We start from the raw sequence: 15,738 nt of genomic DNA on the forward strand, positions 1-15,738 counted from the left end.
GTGCTCGGATCCGTCGCTACCTCGCCGGTGGAATTTCCAATAGGTCTCCAGGTCCTTGACGACCTTTGGCGTTAAACCCTGTTTCCTCTGTGTCAGTTGAAATCCTTTTTTGCATATCAAAAGTCGCACGTTGATGCTTCTCTATGTTAAAGCGGCTACAACAATTCATTTTTACCACGCACCTCGCCCAGGACTTGCTGTGAGCGAAATCAGCCCCTATCTGCTCTCCGTCTTCCACAGACCAACACATCACTTCACATTCCCGAGGAACGGCCCCACTACCTGCCGGTTCTCAGAATGACACATTCAGGTTACCGATTAAATACGGGCCAGTTCTGTGTCCAAACCTCAGAAAATGCCTTTAAGTTCGCATCTTCACAGGGAAATTTTATCAAGCCAAACTCATCATTTGGACACCTAGGGAAAGGTACGTCAGTGTTAAGTTTCCTTGCTCATAAAAAAAAGGTAGCGGCATGGCGGGGTCCCTGTTCTATTTTCAGGGGATGCTGGCTATGGGCATCCACCCCGATCTTCATGGATGCTGCCAGCAGAGGTACTTTGACAGGGCACTAGCGGGGCTTACCATCGAACGAAACTCGTCCCTGGATCAGGCGGTCACCAACCCGCAACATTCCACGCCATAACACAGCCTCTGAGCTATATAGGCTGTTAAAGATAATCACATCTTTCCCAAGGGTTAGATCACCTTCTTAGACCAACAGTGCAGTCGTGTCTGGCCTTAAATCTCACTCAGAGAGCCAACGCCTCAGCCAAGCTGTTAATAATTCCCCGCCGGAGATCATCACGTCCTGGATCTGCCAACAACACTCGGTGTCTCAACGGCAATCCGTAATTCATCTTATCCGCTATCGCCATTACCTTGTTTGCAGGTTGCCGACGCAAGCTACTGGTCATTGCTTGAGCCGCCTTAATGCCGTGCAGCCTCTATTCGAACTCGCATAAAACACAGTGAAAGCAGGTTTTACCTCATCGCTCATTTCACTAACACTCGGGCTGAACAGCAAGAAATTTCCGCAGCAACCTCACTGTGGAAGAAGCGCAACCAACGCACGACAGCCCGACAGGTTAGCACCCAAAGCCACTTCTGCCTGGCTTGGCGCCCCTCCTACGTTGCCCTATCCGTCAGGTGTCCCCGCCATCGCCAGTAATCTCGGTGCCAGTAACTTTATTGGCCGTCATTGTCTTAGAGAGGGGACCAAACCAATCATAACTTCTTTTTGCGGGGTTATGAAGGTTCTTGATCAAACCCATCCGACTAACTGCATCTTCCCATCTGTGACTTTCTGCAGGTTCGAGTCAAGCAACACGCACCGATTCCTCTGACGACATGCCGCAGCTTGGCGCAACTTTCGTTCCCGGAGGATACGATGACTATTATATGCCCGAAGTCATTGCCCCCTCCCCTCAAAGGTATGATGCCAACCATAGACCTGCAGTTCCAGAATGCCCCGCAAAAGAACCCAGGTACATATGTGTGCGGGCACCAGCAAATGAGAGCGGTTGGATAAGGGGTGACAGCTGGAGCAACGAGGCTGAAAAGCGGCTGGAGTGGGAAACGCTAACGTCGGTTGGATTGGTTCTAGGGTGATGCCTGAGGTGCCCCACGACTTGCAGGAAGGCATTCAGCGACTGGAACTCGGGGCTCGCGAAACTGAATACAATCGAGACGGGACTGCGCAGAGCTACAGGGACGAAGAACAGACGTCGTAAGTGCCGTCAGGCGTTAGCGGCGCCACTGAACCCTTGGACATGATTGGATCCCCCCTGAAGTGGATCATCTTCAACTGACCGCGCAAATGCCTTTACAACAGCTTCAAAGCCTTTCAAACCAACACCGCCAACTCCACTGCCATGGACGCGCCGTCGTTCTCTCCATTCCCCAAGGTCAAGGGAGAAAACATCCCGCCCAGCGACGAAGAGAAGGAGCAAATCTTATGGCAGGCCCGAGACTTGGTGCTCCATTCCAACAATGTGTCGATGCAAGTAACTTGGGCTCGCGATGTCCTCCTTTGGGTTGATATCGCCCAGGATGCCCAGGCGAGGGAGCTGAAGCGGGAAGGAAAGGACCCGAAAGATCGCCCGCCGACGCCCAAGACCGAGCACGAGCTGCGAATCGACGCCATCAACATTCTCGAGTACCTGGCCCAGCAAGACCATCCTGAGGCGACTTTCTTGAAAGGAAAATGGCTCGAATTTGGCAAGTTTGGCTATCGCGAGAACAAGCGTGAGGCCTATTCCTTGTATAAGAGAGCAGCTGAGAACGGAAATGGAAGGGCAGAGTACAGAATGGGCATGCTCTACGAAAATTCCAACGACATCCCAAACGCGATCAAGCACTATATGCTAGGCGTACAGATGGGCGATTCAGCTTCCCATTACCGGATGGGCATGATGCACCTCATGGGTCAACACGGCTACCAGCGGGATTTCCTGCAAGGCCTCGACCTGATCCAGAAGGCTGCCGATACAGCCGATGAAGATGCGCCCCAGGGCGCCTACGTCTACGGCATGCTGATTGCTCGGGAGCTGCCCGATATCAATATTCCGGAGCACCTCTTGCCGTACGATCTTAGCGTCGCCCGTCAGTATATTGAGAAGGCGGCATATCTCTCCTTTTCCAAGGCTCAGCTCAAGATGGGGCAGGCATACGAGCTCAGCCAGCTCGGATGCGATTTTAACCCGGCATACTCACTGCATTACTATGGCCTGGCTGCTCGTCAGGGCCAGCCTGAGGCTGCCCTAGGTGTGAGCCGATGGTTTCTCTTCGGATACGAAGACCTATTCCCCAAGAACGAGCAACTGGCTTTTAAGTACGCACATGAGGCTGCTCTGGCGGGGTTGGCGACTGGCGAGTTTGCGATGGGGTACTACTACGAAATCGGCATTCATGTTGCCAAAGACCTTCGGGAAGCACGGAGGTGGTATGAGCTCGCTGCGGAACACGGCAACAAGGATGCAAAAGAGCGACTCGAGTCCTTGAACCAGTCTAAGACACTGACTAAGAAAGACCACGAGACGACAACGCTCACTCGCATCAAATCGCAGCACGGCTCACAGCGTGGAAAGCGTCCTGAGCGGTTTGCAAGACAAGCTGATGTCATGCCAACAGTGAACGAGGACCCGATTCCCCCTGGAGGTATGGCCCATGATTGGCAGCAACCCCATGAGCAACAGCAGCTCACACCTTTGGCAGGTATTGACTTCCCAGATCCAACACCGAGACCTCCTGCTTTTACCCTCAACATCGACGGAAACCTTGCGGTTCGCCCTCAGTCGGCAGCTCCTTATCCTGTCGATGACCAACCACAACCTCCTCCGCTGAATGTCAGGCCGAAGTCTGCCGCACCTTACCCGGACGACATGCATGGCCCACCTATGAATTCGGGTCCTCATCTTGCCCCCGGCCCTGGGCCCCATGCCGACCGGCCCGGCAGTGCGTTTGGTATCCGTCCGCTGTCTAATCATGGCTTACAACTGGGCCCTGGAGCCGGCCCTGGCGCTGGTCGTGGTCGTCCCATGTCAGGCCAACCACCGTATCCTCCTAACGAGCGTCCGCCGGCCGATGGCCGTGCAAGGCTCCAGAAGCCAAACCCAAATCAACAACAGCCCCCTCACAGCCCCCCTGCTACTGGACCCTATTATCATCCAGGACCTGGAGGCTCTCCAGGCCGTGAGCCGCGCCCCAACAATCAGCGGCCAGTCAGCGACATGTATGGCCCCGTCGGCGGCCAGGATCGCTTCGGTGCCGGGCCCCATCCGGGAGGTCGGGTTCCTACCAACAATCTCCGTCCCCCTACTTCTGGCGGGCCGCCCGGTCGTGCACCCAGCGCTCCGCCTGCTGCTGGGCCTGCTCCCTCTAGTCCCGGCCTGCGTCCCAGTCCTATTCCCGGCTCACCGATCCCAGGTGCCCAAGCATCGCCTGGTGCCAACCCAGCTGCTCAGAAACAGCCGCAGCCGCGTCCTGCTGCTGCTGCTGCTGCTGCTGGCGGCAAGAGGCCTGCCCCAGATTTGACCCATCCTGATGGAAAGACGTTTGGTCAGGGACCAGCGACTTTCGAGGAGATGGGTATTCCTCAAGGCAAGTCGGAGAATGATTGCGTAAGTCTTTCCCTGGGGCTTCTTCTGGAATATGTTAAGTGTTGCTAACAACACATAGGTTGTTATGTGAGTATGTTTCAGCTGGAGTTCTCAACAAATTGGAGGAAAAGAGAATGCCCTTCTTGCGAAGGTTTGGCCACATAACGTTCTCGAGAGCCTGTTAGTCCGTCTTGTTCTCTTCGGCTCTGGTGAGCGTTCAGAGCCCGATATCCCCGAACACCGGGAACTGTGAGCGCAGACAGAAGATTGCGGTGCCTGCATTAGGAAAATTGGAGGATAGCATCGGAGTTTGAGTTATTTTAGTGAGTTTGGTTCCCAAGCTACCCTTGGAGATATCAAGCTGGTCGATTGGTTCACCGGATGAATTTGTGGGATCTGGTGTACATAGTCTTTTAGTCCTCTTTATGGTCTTACCCATACCCTTCGATGCTTCCCTTATAGAATCCTAGACATGATATCAGTTGTGATAATTTCACTTCGATAAAACATTACACTTGTATAACATGACATGCCATACTTAACATTACATCTTAGCTGACTTATCAACAAGCTTCTCAGCCGGTTGCACCACTTCTTCTTCTACCACCTTTTTGCCATGCCTGGCCAATTGCAAACGTGTACCAAAATCAGACGGTCACGTATCATGTAGCCTGTCTGTCCCAAAGCCTCTTGGTGGCATTGGCCCGGGATATTTCTAAGCGAGCCGCATTTTCTTCATCAACGGCTGGGCATCCAGTGTTTCTGCCGTTTCTCTGCATGTTCTAGTAGTTCTGGATATGGAAGTTCATTTGCAGCTGCATCCAGCAACCAGATTTAAGCCCCCAATCGATAGCTGAAGTGCACCGAAGGATCGGAAGAATGCGACATGGTCGCCAACCTTGTTGACTCTTGTTTGACAAATAGGAGTATAGCAATAGCGAGAATGTTTCAAGACCGAGGTCTCTATGGGCGACCTGCTCATGTCGATCATCCCCTGCTTCTCTGCGTTCTAACACCCTTATCATCATAAACTTGTTACTACATGCATGTCCAACTTCGCGCTAACCCCGGATTTTCCCCAGACTCGACCCCCAAACCGGATACCACGGTCCATGTTTCTCCATTAGTCCTATCTCTACCGCTTGTCCCGTCTTCAGTCCCGACCACCTGGGGCGCGGGGTTAAATCCGTGTCCGTCATGGGTAGCATTCTGCCCTTTTTGCCATATTACTCCGGGACCCTGCCATCTCGGTGCATCCCCCACTGCTACACTATGATGCTGTTCAACCTGTTCAACCTGCAGCTTCTCCTCTCTCTTATGTCTTCAGCTCTTCTCTCCTTTTTCTCTTCCATCTTACTTTGGTACAAGGTCTGTCTGTCAACCAGAGTTAGAATTCCTCGGTTGCTTTTTGGTCCCTAACGACATCATCGCCTGGCCATCTGGTTCTCGAAGAGTCAAGACAAATCTACCATCAATATGGCCATTACGGCCAAGATCTTGAAGGCGATCATTCGCAATGACGCCATGAAACAGGAGTCAGTAGTTCAACAGAAAGATATTGGGAACCGACTGTTGACTGGCATTGTTCAGCCCCGTTGAGATCTACGGATGGAGGGTCTTTGCTCTAGTCTGGGCTGGTAAGCTTCTATGAACGTTCTCTCTGACACCAATCCGTTAGAAGGGAATAACTAACTTGCACAGCATGGTGAGATTGATGGGGTTCACCACGACACTTAAACATTCGTGCGTGACTAACAGTTTTCCTAGCTTCGGTGGCATGCTTTTCGGCTGGGAGTATGTATCTCATCGTTGACTAGCCCTTTGCGACTACTTATGCTAACGCCATCTTCTCAAAAGCGTTGGAACGATTGGTGGCGTTCTTGCCATGCCAGCAATGCAAGAAAAATATGGGTTCAAAGACTACGATGACAAGGGAAAGGCCAATATGTCACAAAACAGTAAGTTGATCCGGTATCAAAGAGTTTCTTCGATCGCAACAGGACTGAAAAAAAGCTCCAGTTGCCTCAACTCTTCAAGCCGGATGCTTCCTTGCCTGCTTCATCACTCCCTGGTTGACAGACAAATGGGGTCGGCGTTGGGCCCTCATCGGCACTGGTGCTGTCACCACCGTGGGCGTCATCCTACAAGCCGGTTCCGCTGGCAAGGGCAGTCTTGCAGCCATGTATGTCGGCCGTTTTGTAGCCGGCCTTGGAGTCGGCGCTGCATCCATGTTAACTCCTCTCTATGTGTCTGAGTGTGCTCCTCGCGCCATTCGTGGCGGCTTGACTGGTAAGAAGCTTTGTTTTTCTAAGATAGTTACGCTTATTGCTAAACTCTCAAAGCCTTCTATCAGCTCTTCATTGTCACCGGTGTCATGATTTCGTTCTGGATTAATTATGGTGCTCTGCAACATTTCAAGGGGGCTGCTACTTACGTAGTTCCTCTTGCTCTGCAAGCTCTTCCGGCTGTGTAAGTCTCCCAGCCCCACACTAGTCTCGCGCACATACCATTAACATTGAGAGCAGTCTCCTGATTTTGTTCATGTTCATGGTACCCGAGAGCCCCCGCTGGACTGCGAAGCAGGACAACTGGGAGGAGACTACAAGGATTATCTCGAAGCTTCGCGCGTAAGTGAATTCTCTGCTAAGACTAGAAACTTGAATCATTAACATCCTTCACATAGTCTTCCGACTGATCATAGCTATGTCCAAAATGAGATCCAGGAGATGGCTCAACAGCTCGAAAATGAACGGCGGCTCATTGGTGAAGCTAGCACTAAGACTCTGCTCAAGGAGATGTGGCTAGTACCGGGTAATCGCAAGCGTGCCATCATCAGCGTTTTCCTCATGATTTGGCAGCAGATGACTGGTGTCAATGCCATTGTAAGCTCCATATTGCCACTTTATAGCCTGTGTCGATCTATGCTAAAAATCTGCAGAACTACTACGCTCCCCAAATCTTCAGAGGCCTTGGAATGACCGGTACTTCAGTACAACTCTTCGCCACTGGTGTCTATGGCATCGTTAAAGTGGTTGGATGTTTTGTGTTCCTCGTATTTGCCGCCGATTCCCTTGGGCGTCGCTGGAGTTTGTTGTGGACAAGCGCTGCTCAGGCTATCTCTATGTACATTGTTGGCGCATACGGCAAGACAGAACCCCCACAAGAGGGGAAGCCGGTATGTTTCCCGCGAGCAAACTTCTATTTCCCTCCCCAAGTATCTAACAATGTTGTCAACAGATCTCAGCTTTTGGATACGTTGCAATCGTGCTCATTTACCTATGGGCAGTCTTTTTCCAGTTTGGCTGGGGTCCTGTCTGCTGGATTCTCGTCTCGTGTGTCTAACTTTCTCCCCTCTGAGACATTCGATGGACTATTTCCTAACATACTTTGTATAGCGAGATTCCAACTGCCCGTCTCCGTGCCTTGAACGTTGCCATAGGTGCTGCTACTCAATGGCTCTTTAACTTCATCATCGCTCGGACTGTCCTGACCATGCAGGTCACCATGGGCACAGCTGGCTATGTATGGCATTTTCCTTTGCTTATTAGAATCAACGACTAACTGTTGTTCTAGGGAATGTTCTTCTTATTCGGCACTTTTGGCTGGATTATGGGTATCTTCGTATGGTTCTTTATCCCCGAGACGAAAGGTGTTAGTCTGGAACAAATGGATAAGCTCTTCGGCGTCACTGAAGCGCCCAAGGCTCTGGAAGATGATGCAGAGGCAGCAGTCGAAGTAAAGAAAGAGAAGTGTGAGAAGAACTAAGCACAAGATCTTATTCTCATGTCTCGTCGAGATGGAGGGTGTTGATCATGACCCCTTAGGATTGAATAAGAATTTCAGAGAAAAGGGGGTTTTGTTTGAGATAAGCTGCTGTCCTAACTATCTTCGAATGCGACAATGTCAGCTGCTGTGTCTGAGCTCTTTGTTTTTGATCACAACGTTGCATACAATGCATTGCCCAAACCCTTCTATGTCCGTGCGAGCAAACGATAACCCACTCAGAGGCTTGCCTTTAGGTACTGCCTTCCAATACGACGCTTCCTCAGTATTTTACAATTTCCACGTTTAATATTGCTCTATATCTGAACATACCACTTTGAATATATACGTATTTATTATAAACACTTCAAGTGAGAAAGATATGGTCGATATTTGCTGTTGAGAACATATAACCAAAGGGTGCCGAAAAAGGTGCATTTGTATCTGTGCACTGAAGCTGTTCAACATGTACGTTGGATAACTCCAACTGTTCACCTATGGCAGTCTCGAAGGTGAATTCATTTCGAACGGACCCTACCCTGCCTTTCTAGTGGGAGCGTGGTGGTTGTGCCTGCCACTACTTTTACCAATTGATGAAGTTGAAATGCTACCTTTCTCATGCCACTATTACTTGATGGGAGCTCGAATCTTCTTGTAACCAACGGTAATCCAAGAAACTGGAGCCCGACTCTTAGCCCTAAAAAACAACCCTACTAGATAAGTTTGGCTCAACAAAGTCTTAACCCCTGGAAATTTCAAGAGGATATTTATGAGAAAGGCTTGCAGGGAGAAAAGCGATGCGCCTGCCATCAGCATGAGCGTTCTTATGAAACGCGGGCTAATCAGGTTTAAGGCAGACGACGTCGCTGACATTCATCAAGGTATGAAATTTCAGAACTAGCAATCATTGAAGAATGACTATGTACGTAGACATGATACTTCTCGCTCAACCTCTAGCCCAAGTGCGGTCTCTATGGATGTCGATTCCATAAAGGCTATTGAGACACTCTCTTTTTTTAAAAAAAACACAGGTAGAAGAACGTTGAGAGCTGTGTATTTTGCAGATTCTGCATCAAATCAACCTAGTGAAATAGGAGAACGAACATCAGAAGTTCAAGCCACATACTTTGCTCCCAAAATCCTAAACAGCTTGTGCAAGCTCCTTGAAGAACAATCTGTTAATCTTGACCTTCTTGATGAACCAAATGATACAACAATGGAGCATGCAAATTGGATGACCATACACTATGACAGGGCAGGGCCGCCAAACTGGGCGCCTGGAGATGCTGGGGCATCGGTAGCATGCTTAGTTTGGGAATGGTTTATATGGATGACAGAAATGGCGAAACTACCAATGATTGCCAGGATCGGTGGTACTGATGCCGCTAAACTAGAGAAATGGGTCAAGCTGAGTCCATGGTATGGGTGGAACAGGATCGAGAGAGTCAGCGTTCAAGGAGCTAGTAGTTTCGTGCAGAAGCAATACGGGAAGGGGAGAGAGGGGTAATCTTGGTGGATTTTGGCAATGGCTTGGATGAGGATCAGGCTGATTGTTGAACGTGGAGTAAGAAACCGAGCTAGCAAGTGATGATGTGTTCATGGTTTTGTAAGTCTCCAAGTAGAGTAGCCCGTCCCCTGGGCAGAGGTAACAATGTGTATCGATGATGATTGATCATATGGAGTTGATAACATATAAATGTGGTTAACCAAATCTGATATTTAGTGACTCACTTCATCGAAAATGATTAACAAGAGATCAGTGCTTAGGCTCTGTCTTTCTATCATCTCCTCATTTGTCATGATCAGAGAACATCAGCGCCTAAGCAACAGTGTACATAGCCACTTTTGTACATGCCTCAAGATCAGCACAAAAAGGCTTCCTTGAGAAAGGCAGCACCGCTTGAGACAAATAGATGAGCAGGCGTGTTGTAGTAACGCATGGATCTTTGTCGTTGATGGGTTGCTGGGAGGGAAAGGAGAACTGGTCCTCGTTCTTATCTCTTCATCAGTGTCTTGTGTTATTGAGATTGTCCTATCTATAGTCTTAACTTCTTGACGAGCCCCGTTCTCGTTGCATCTCAAATCAACACGCGACGAAATTCTGTAAGCGAAGCAGAAATTTGCTACATGACCCAGAGATAAAAAGGATTATTCCACGATATATCGACTATCTGATTCCATCCAAAATAACAGCATAGTCGGCCTTTCCCCCATGAGGCAGCACATAATAGGACCGATGCGTACCCCCAATAGGGATCAACAACCTTCCATCGCGGAGCAACCTCATCCATCGAATGCTGCGCTTGTCCAGCCAATTGCCCGGGATGAAGAAATGGCGTTTTACCTGGCAATCTCTCAATTCCAATTCCGGACAGAATTGCAATGGCATTAGAGTTACTGTGCAGACCCAAAAATTCCGGTCCATGAACACAAGACGCCTGTCTGGCAGGATTCCAAGGGGACCGTCGTACACACATGTTTGGAATTCTCTTGAAACTAGGATTGGCCGAATTATGTTTAGGTCGGGTTGAAGGGGGATGATGACTTCATAGGACGTCCGAGCGGGCAGATATCTCGGACGATATCTTCCATCTTTGATCAGTTGCAAGTCTGCCACTTGTACTCTAGATATCCAAGGTTTGATTTTTGCGAGCACAAAGTCGGAGCAGTAATTGCCGGTTGATAGATCGATGTGATACTTGATATTTGGGGGTTGAGGGTCCGTGGTGTAACTGACCAGGATTCTAGCAGTGATATAGGAAAGATCAAGAGGGATAGATGTAATCGTCTCAAAATTGTCCCATAGAATAACTGAGATCGATGCTGGTGAAAAACGAAGCAGACATTCTGGCCGCGATGGATGCTGCTTCCAGCAGTCCCATCGATAGTAAGGGCGGCTGTTGAGAACCCCAAGGGGGGTCAGCATGCTCTCGTGGGCTTCGTCGTCTTCGACCTTCCGCTCGGCCACAACCATTCCTTTTGGGAGCGACAGCAACATGGTTGTGCAGTCTCGGTGGACTAATAGTCGCTTTCCATCTGGACTGACTAGGAACTGTCTTGTATCTCTCCATGTGATGGGTGTCTCCAATAGAGTTTCGCTCGTGGTGAGCGACTGACATTCCATGGGTTCCGGCAGATCGGTTCCAGGTTTTGGGAGCGATACTATCTGCAACGCAGCTTCGTGACGAGTTCGGTCCACGTAGAGCGCATAAAGGTGGTTGCCATCTTTGTCTTGGATTGATTGTGAGTGGGCTATGACGTAGAATGGGATTGGCCACGCCACCTTGTTCTCTTCGACATAATTGAAGGATAGTCCAGGAACAGGATGTTCCAACCCTTGGTTCGATTGATCATTGTCAGGGTCCCAGAGAGTGATGGAGCGCATGTCCCGAGTGCGAGTGACTAGAAAGCCAGCAGGGCTCCATTGAGGTTCTAGCGGAGGAGCTTTTGGTGGGAGAGTGGCGGGCATGTGCTCGAGGAGCCGGCCAGCATCCACAAAGCGTTTGCCATATCTCCATGTTTCCTCGGGCAACCTGAAGACAATGCAGGTCTGCTGCATGCTCTGCTCAGACCGATCAGACATCTCATTCTGCCAGTGAAGCCGCTTGAAACATTGCGGTTCCCAGATGGTGCAAGATTCCTGACCACAATCATATATTCTGATCCCTTGACTCCATGTATTGGCCAAGCATACTTCAAAACCGCCGTCTGTCTTCGGTTCCAACTTTTGTAGATGGCTCAAAGATGAAAAATCAAAGATGTTGATTGCAGTGGTTGTTGTAACCCTGCTGCTCTTATCCCCCGCGGTACATACGACAATAAAACTGTTTCCATCTGGACTAATTCGGACTTTGATCCGGTCCGTCATCAAAGTCTTTACGATATCCCTATCTTGCAACTGAACACTCATCGAGGTTCCGGATTTGAGACAATATTTCTCGATACGACCGCCTTCTCGTATTCCCACAATATCTGTGCCGGATGGGTGCCAGGCAAAAGCTAGTATCTTGGGTAAGCACACAGCAACCAAACTTGACTCATCTCGGTGCTCCCAACACTGTATGTCTGGCACATCCTGATACTCCTCCATGCGTCGCGGCTCGAACTGGTAGCATGCTAACAGGTTATCGTCAAGGATAAATGCCACTTGCGTGCCATCGCGACTGAACTGAGCGTTGCGTATATCTGGCTGTGTTTCTTTGAAACGCGGTGGAGGGAGTGAGGCCAAGTGTTCCCATGCTGGTGTTTTTCCATGAACCTTGCCCTTTAGGTCAAGTTGAAAGATGAAACCTTCACGAGAGAAAGGAGAGGCTTCAGTCATGGCGATCAATAGGTTATCGTTGAGATCAAAGGTAAAATCATGAATCTGGTAAATGTACCAATCATCTGGTGCAGGTGCTGTCATCATCAGCGACCAGTCTGCCACTTGCCAGACATACAATCTGGACCTGGAAAGGCAGGCAAGGAGAGACCCTGCTTGGTTGAAGGCAATGTGCCAACCCTCATTATCTGGTTCCAAATCTAAGGTAAATTCCAGGGCTTTTTGTTGTTCAAAGATACCAGTATCCCTGATGATGACTGCAGCCGAGAGAGATGGGCGCATGCTGGGAGAGATATACTCCCCATCCGGATCTCTTGAATCTCGTAAGTATGCAATGGCCAAGTATGACTCAGAACAGGTAAAGCCTTTGATGGTATCGTGTTTTCCGTGCCAAAGTCGTGTAACACAGTTATCCCAATGACGATTAAACGGCCCGCAGATTTTGACGGTTAGAGCTGTGGCTGCAGCTTTAGAGAACTTCATGTTTATAATGGAAGACGATGGGCATAGAGAAGGTATGCATGTATAAATTAAATCTGGGTGCTCTGACAGTTGATGGTGAAACCGAGTTGGAAGCTCCGACAAATCCATTGCCCAAGATGCTAAGACAGAATGAACTACAGCTCTGAGTTCATTGTCAGAATCCTGCAGTTTATCCCATTCAATATAACTTTTAAGTGCTTTAGAGGCGTCAAAGAGATCAGATAAGTGACCAATTTTGGCCAGGCACCGAATCCAGTTAAGAGGAAATTGGGGAGAACGATCGGCATCGCCAAAGAATTGGACCAAGTGGGCCAAAGTCTGGTTCAATGACACTGCGCCAGACAAGGAGCCGCATAGATACTTGGGCCATGATCGAGCAGCATGAAGAAAGAATTTCCCTGTAGTCTTCTTCCCCTTGGGGCTCAAATCGCAAAGAGATTCGAGACACTTCGAGAGCAGTTGTTCGTATGCACAACTGGGCGTAAGGTTGAAAGGACCAAGATTGATAGTTTCTAAATATTCTCGAGCAGAATGATGAACCAAAGAGATTCGTCTTTGGTGATCAACGATGACAAATTGACCACAAAATTTGGCGATGATATGTCGCAGGTTGAGGATGCCTGTTGTATTGCACCTAGGGTCTGCAAACACATCTGGATATGCTTCAACGAGTTCCTCAAACGAAAGTGGTGACGTCGAGTACATCGCCCATACTAGGATTACTTGAGCCATCGTCTTGTCCTTGTTATTATTGAGCTTCTGGATAGCTCCCATCATGCGATCGTAAAACTCACTCATGCCGCTTGGAGTTGTATCAAGGACATGCTCAATGTCGGCATAGTCGGCACATTCCTGCACGATTTTCTCACTGATAAGCCTCGCCCAGAGGAAGTTGCCGTCCGCTCGGTCAACGATTCGCTCGACAATATCGCGCTTCAAGGTAGGATGTTCTTCTTCGTCGCAAGGGAGGTAGTCCAGTTCATTATCCACTGTACGTCGAATGTCATCTCGATTGTCGGGGAAAGGCATTTCATCAATGATAATGCCATCCTTCTTCTTGTCTTCTCGAGCCTTCGCCACACGTATTACTTGTCTGATGTCTTCCAATGGCCTACTGGAGACCAAAATGTGAACTTTGACAGGGCCTTTGAAGTCGGCCGCGACTTCAGTGAGAGCTCTCATAATTTGGTCTCGGGACAGCCCCTCGTCAACGCCGTCAACAACCCAGTAGAGATCAGCAGCTGTCTTGAGTGGAGCAAGAAATCCCGTGAACAGCTGTCTCCGAATAGCCATCCAGTCTAGGCTTGCTAGTGTACGAGCCCTAGAGGACCCTGACTTTGCTAAATTGAGCAGGGCACGACGATACTCAGGAAGTTGACGAGCAGTCTGATAAGCCAGGGAGAGAAGCATATCCTGGGGTGACTGTCGAGCCCTCTGCCCGTATTTAAAGAAAAAGAAGGAACAGTGCTGATAATTTTGAAAAAGGTAATCAGTGAAAAAAGCACATGTCATCGACTTGCCGCTTCCAGCAGGGGCGTAAGCCCAGAGTATCTCTGTTTTGCCGGTGTTTAGCCAGTTCTCGACTCTGGTATCGTGGAGGAAGTTGATACAAGTGCCATCTGTCCTTTCTGAGATACGGCAAAGCAGATCGGGATCAGCTTTTGGGGTTCCAATGTGATGCTCAACGCCAAGCATATATGCTATTTCTTCGAGTTCCGCATCTAGATTTTGTTGGAGATCACCGTGAGGAACGTTTGCAGTATCGGCTTGAGCTGGTACAGATGATAACTGCATAACGACGCTGCGAATTTTCTCGATGACTATCCGGTAATTGTTATCGTTGGTGCTCTTGAACTTGCAAACTTGATGATGATCTGCCGCAAGCATCATCGACTCCTCCCCTGGGTAGTCTAGGATGGCGTTGTCTTTCTCAACAATCATGGTGGAAATCCCTAAAGCGATTGGTGTAGGTTTCGTTTCATAGAAGGAAATGATTCGTAGCTTTGGGGCGAGATGGCGAAAACTCTCCCGCAATTGGTCGGTCGTAGTACTTTTTCGGATAAGCTCTTCAACATATGTTCTCCCAGATGAAAGGAACAAACTCAGGACCTTGGCCAGATCGCTTCCTCGATGAGGAGTCGCGAGGAATAGGACAGCTCGGAACATAGGAATAATGTCGTGAAAAGCCGGGTCCATGTGGCCAAGCACAAAGGCTTGCTTGAAGACCAAACCACCCATAGAATGCGCCACAACAATAATGGGTACTTGGCCAAACCTTTGTGTTGTCCCTTCCTGGTAGTGTTTAACGCGCTGGAGAAAGGTTTTTGCGAAGTCAAGGATGGACACATCATCGCCCTTTCGTAAGACGTTGACGTTGGCATCATATCCAAAGGTAAATATACGAGCCTCTGGAACTTCCCGGGGAAGCCAAAGTTTAGGCCAAAATTTATCCGGTTTTGTTTTGTAGGACCAGGTCCGGTAGCTTCCTCCACCAAGCCCATGGATGAAGATAATGTCAACTTTGTGAGTTTGAGGGTCCTCGGGCATATGCAGAAGGGTAATGCCCTCCGGATTAATTGGGTCGAATTCCTCAGCATGCTCGAGATCTGAATCATTGGATTGAGCCTCAACTGCCGTGTCGCTAGCCGTCAAAGCACGAATTTTTTCAAGCTCTTCCGGGTCGAAAGATTGCCTACGCGAGACGTGATTGACGGATAGCCGGCCTTTTGACTTTTCCTTCTTCCGAAGGAAACTGAGACTGCTTGGCTTATCCATGATGGAGACGGTAGAAATTGGCTGAAATCATGAAAAAAAAAGAAAGAAAAGAAAACAAAAGGAATCAGGAATCGACATACGATGGTGGAGCAAGGGCTGATATGAGAAGGATGTTACAACACCTTCATATGCAGAGGGATAATCGAGCATTGGAGAACGTATCCAAGCGAGACGCATGTTTTTGTATGATGGGAGGCTGAAGCAGCCGCCAGAAGAGTGGAGGATATCTTGTGATGTCCGCTTGGATTGGTCTCGCTTGAGTGACCACGGTGCAGGCCTGCAGTTCCAAGCGCCTGCTT

The 15,738-nt window shown here is 49.2% G+C and overlaps 3 protein-coding genes across 3 annotated transcripts; 2 read left to right on the plus strand and 1 right to left on the minus strand.

Moving 5' to 3' along the window:
- Window positions 1-1,348: 1,348 nt before the first annotated feature.
- On the plus strand, window positions 1,349-4,657 carry CTHT_0049020 (chitin synthase-like protein; the record flags this gene model as incomplete). The annotated part of the gene is made up of 5 exons (XM_006695200.1): window positions 1,349-1,431; window positions 1,605-1,727; window positions 1,833-4,119; window positions 4,178-4,185; window positions 4,654-4,657. The coding sequence occupies 5 exons, from the start codon at window positions 1,349-1,351 to the stop codon at window positions 4,655-4,657; spliced, it is 2,505 nt and encodes an 834-aa protein (XP_006695263.1).
- Window positions 4,658-5,574: 917 nt separating this feature from the next.
- On the plus strand, window positions 5,575-7,863 carry CTHT_0049030 (putative sugar transporter protein; the record flags this gene model as incomplete). Its single annotated transcript, XM_006695201.1, has 11 exons — window positions 5,575-5,633; window positions 5,866-5,892; window positions 5,956-6,056; window positions 6,118-6,387; window positions 6,441-6,567; window positions 6,624-6,725; window positions 6,782-6,980; window positions 7,037-7,273; window positions 7,336-7,430; window positions 7,494-7,620; window positions 7,672-7,863. The coding sequence occupies 11 exons, from the start codon at window positions 5,575-5,577 to the stop codon at window positions 7,861-7,863; spliced, it is 1,536 nt and encodes a 511-aa protein (XP_006695264.1).
- Window positions 7,864-13,176: 5,313 nt separating this feature from the next.
- CTHT_0049040 (uncharacterized protein) lies at window positions 13,177-15,439 on the minus strand (the record flags this gene model as incomplete). The annotated part of the gene is made up of 2 exons (XM_006695202.1): window positions 13,177-13,284; window positions 13,388-15,439. The coding sequence occupies 2 exons, from the start codon at window positions 15,437-15,439 to the stop codon at window positions 13,177-13,179; spliced, it is 2,160 nt and encodes a 719-aa protein (XP_006695265.1).
- Window positions 15,440-15,738: the final 299 nt, after the last annotated feature.

This window comes from Thermochaetoides thermophila (genome assembly GCF_000221225.1).
Source record: "Thermochaetoides thermophila DSM 1495 unplaced genomic scaffold scf7180000011819, whole genome shotgun sequence".
NCBI classification, from domain to species: domain Eukaryota; kingdom Fungi; phylum Ascomycota; class Sordariomycetes; order Sordariales; family Chaetomiaceae; genus Thermochaetoides; species Thermochaetoides thermophila.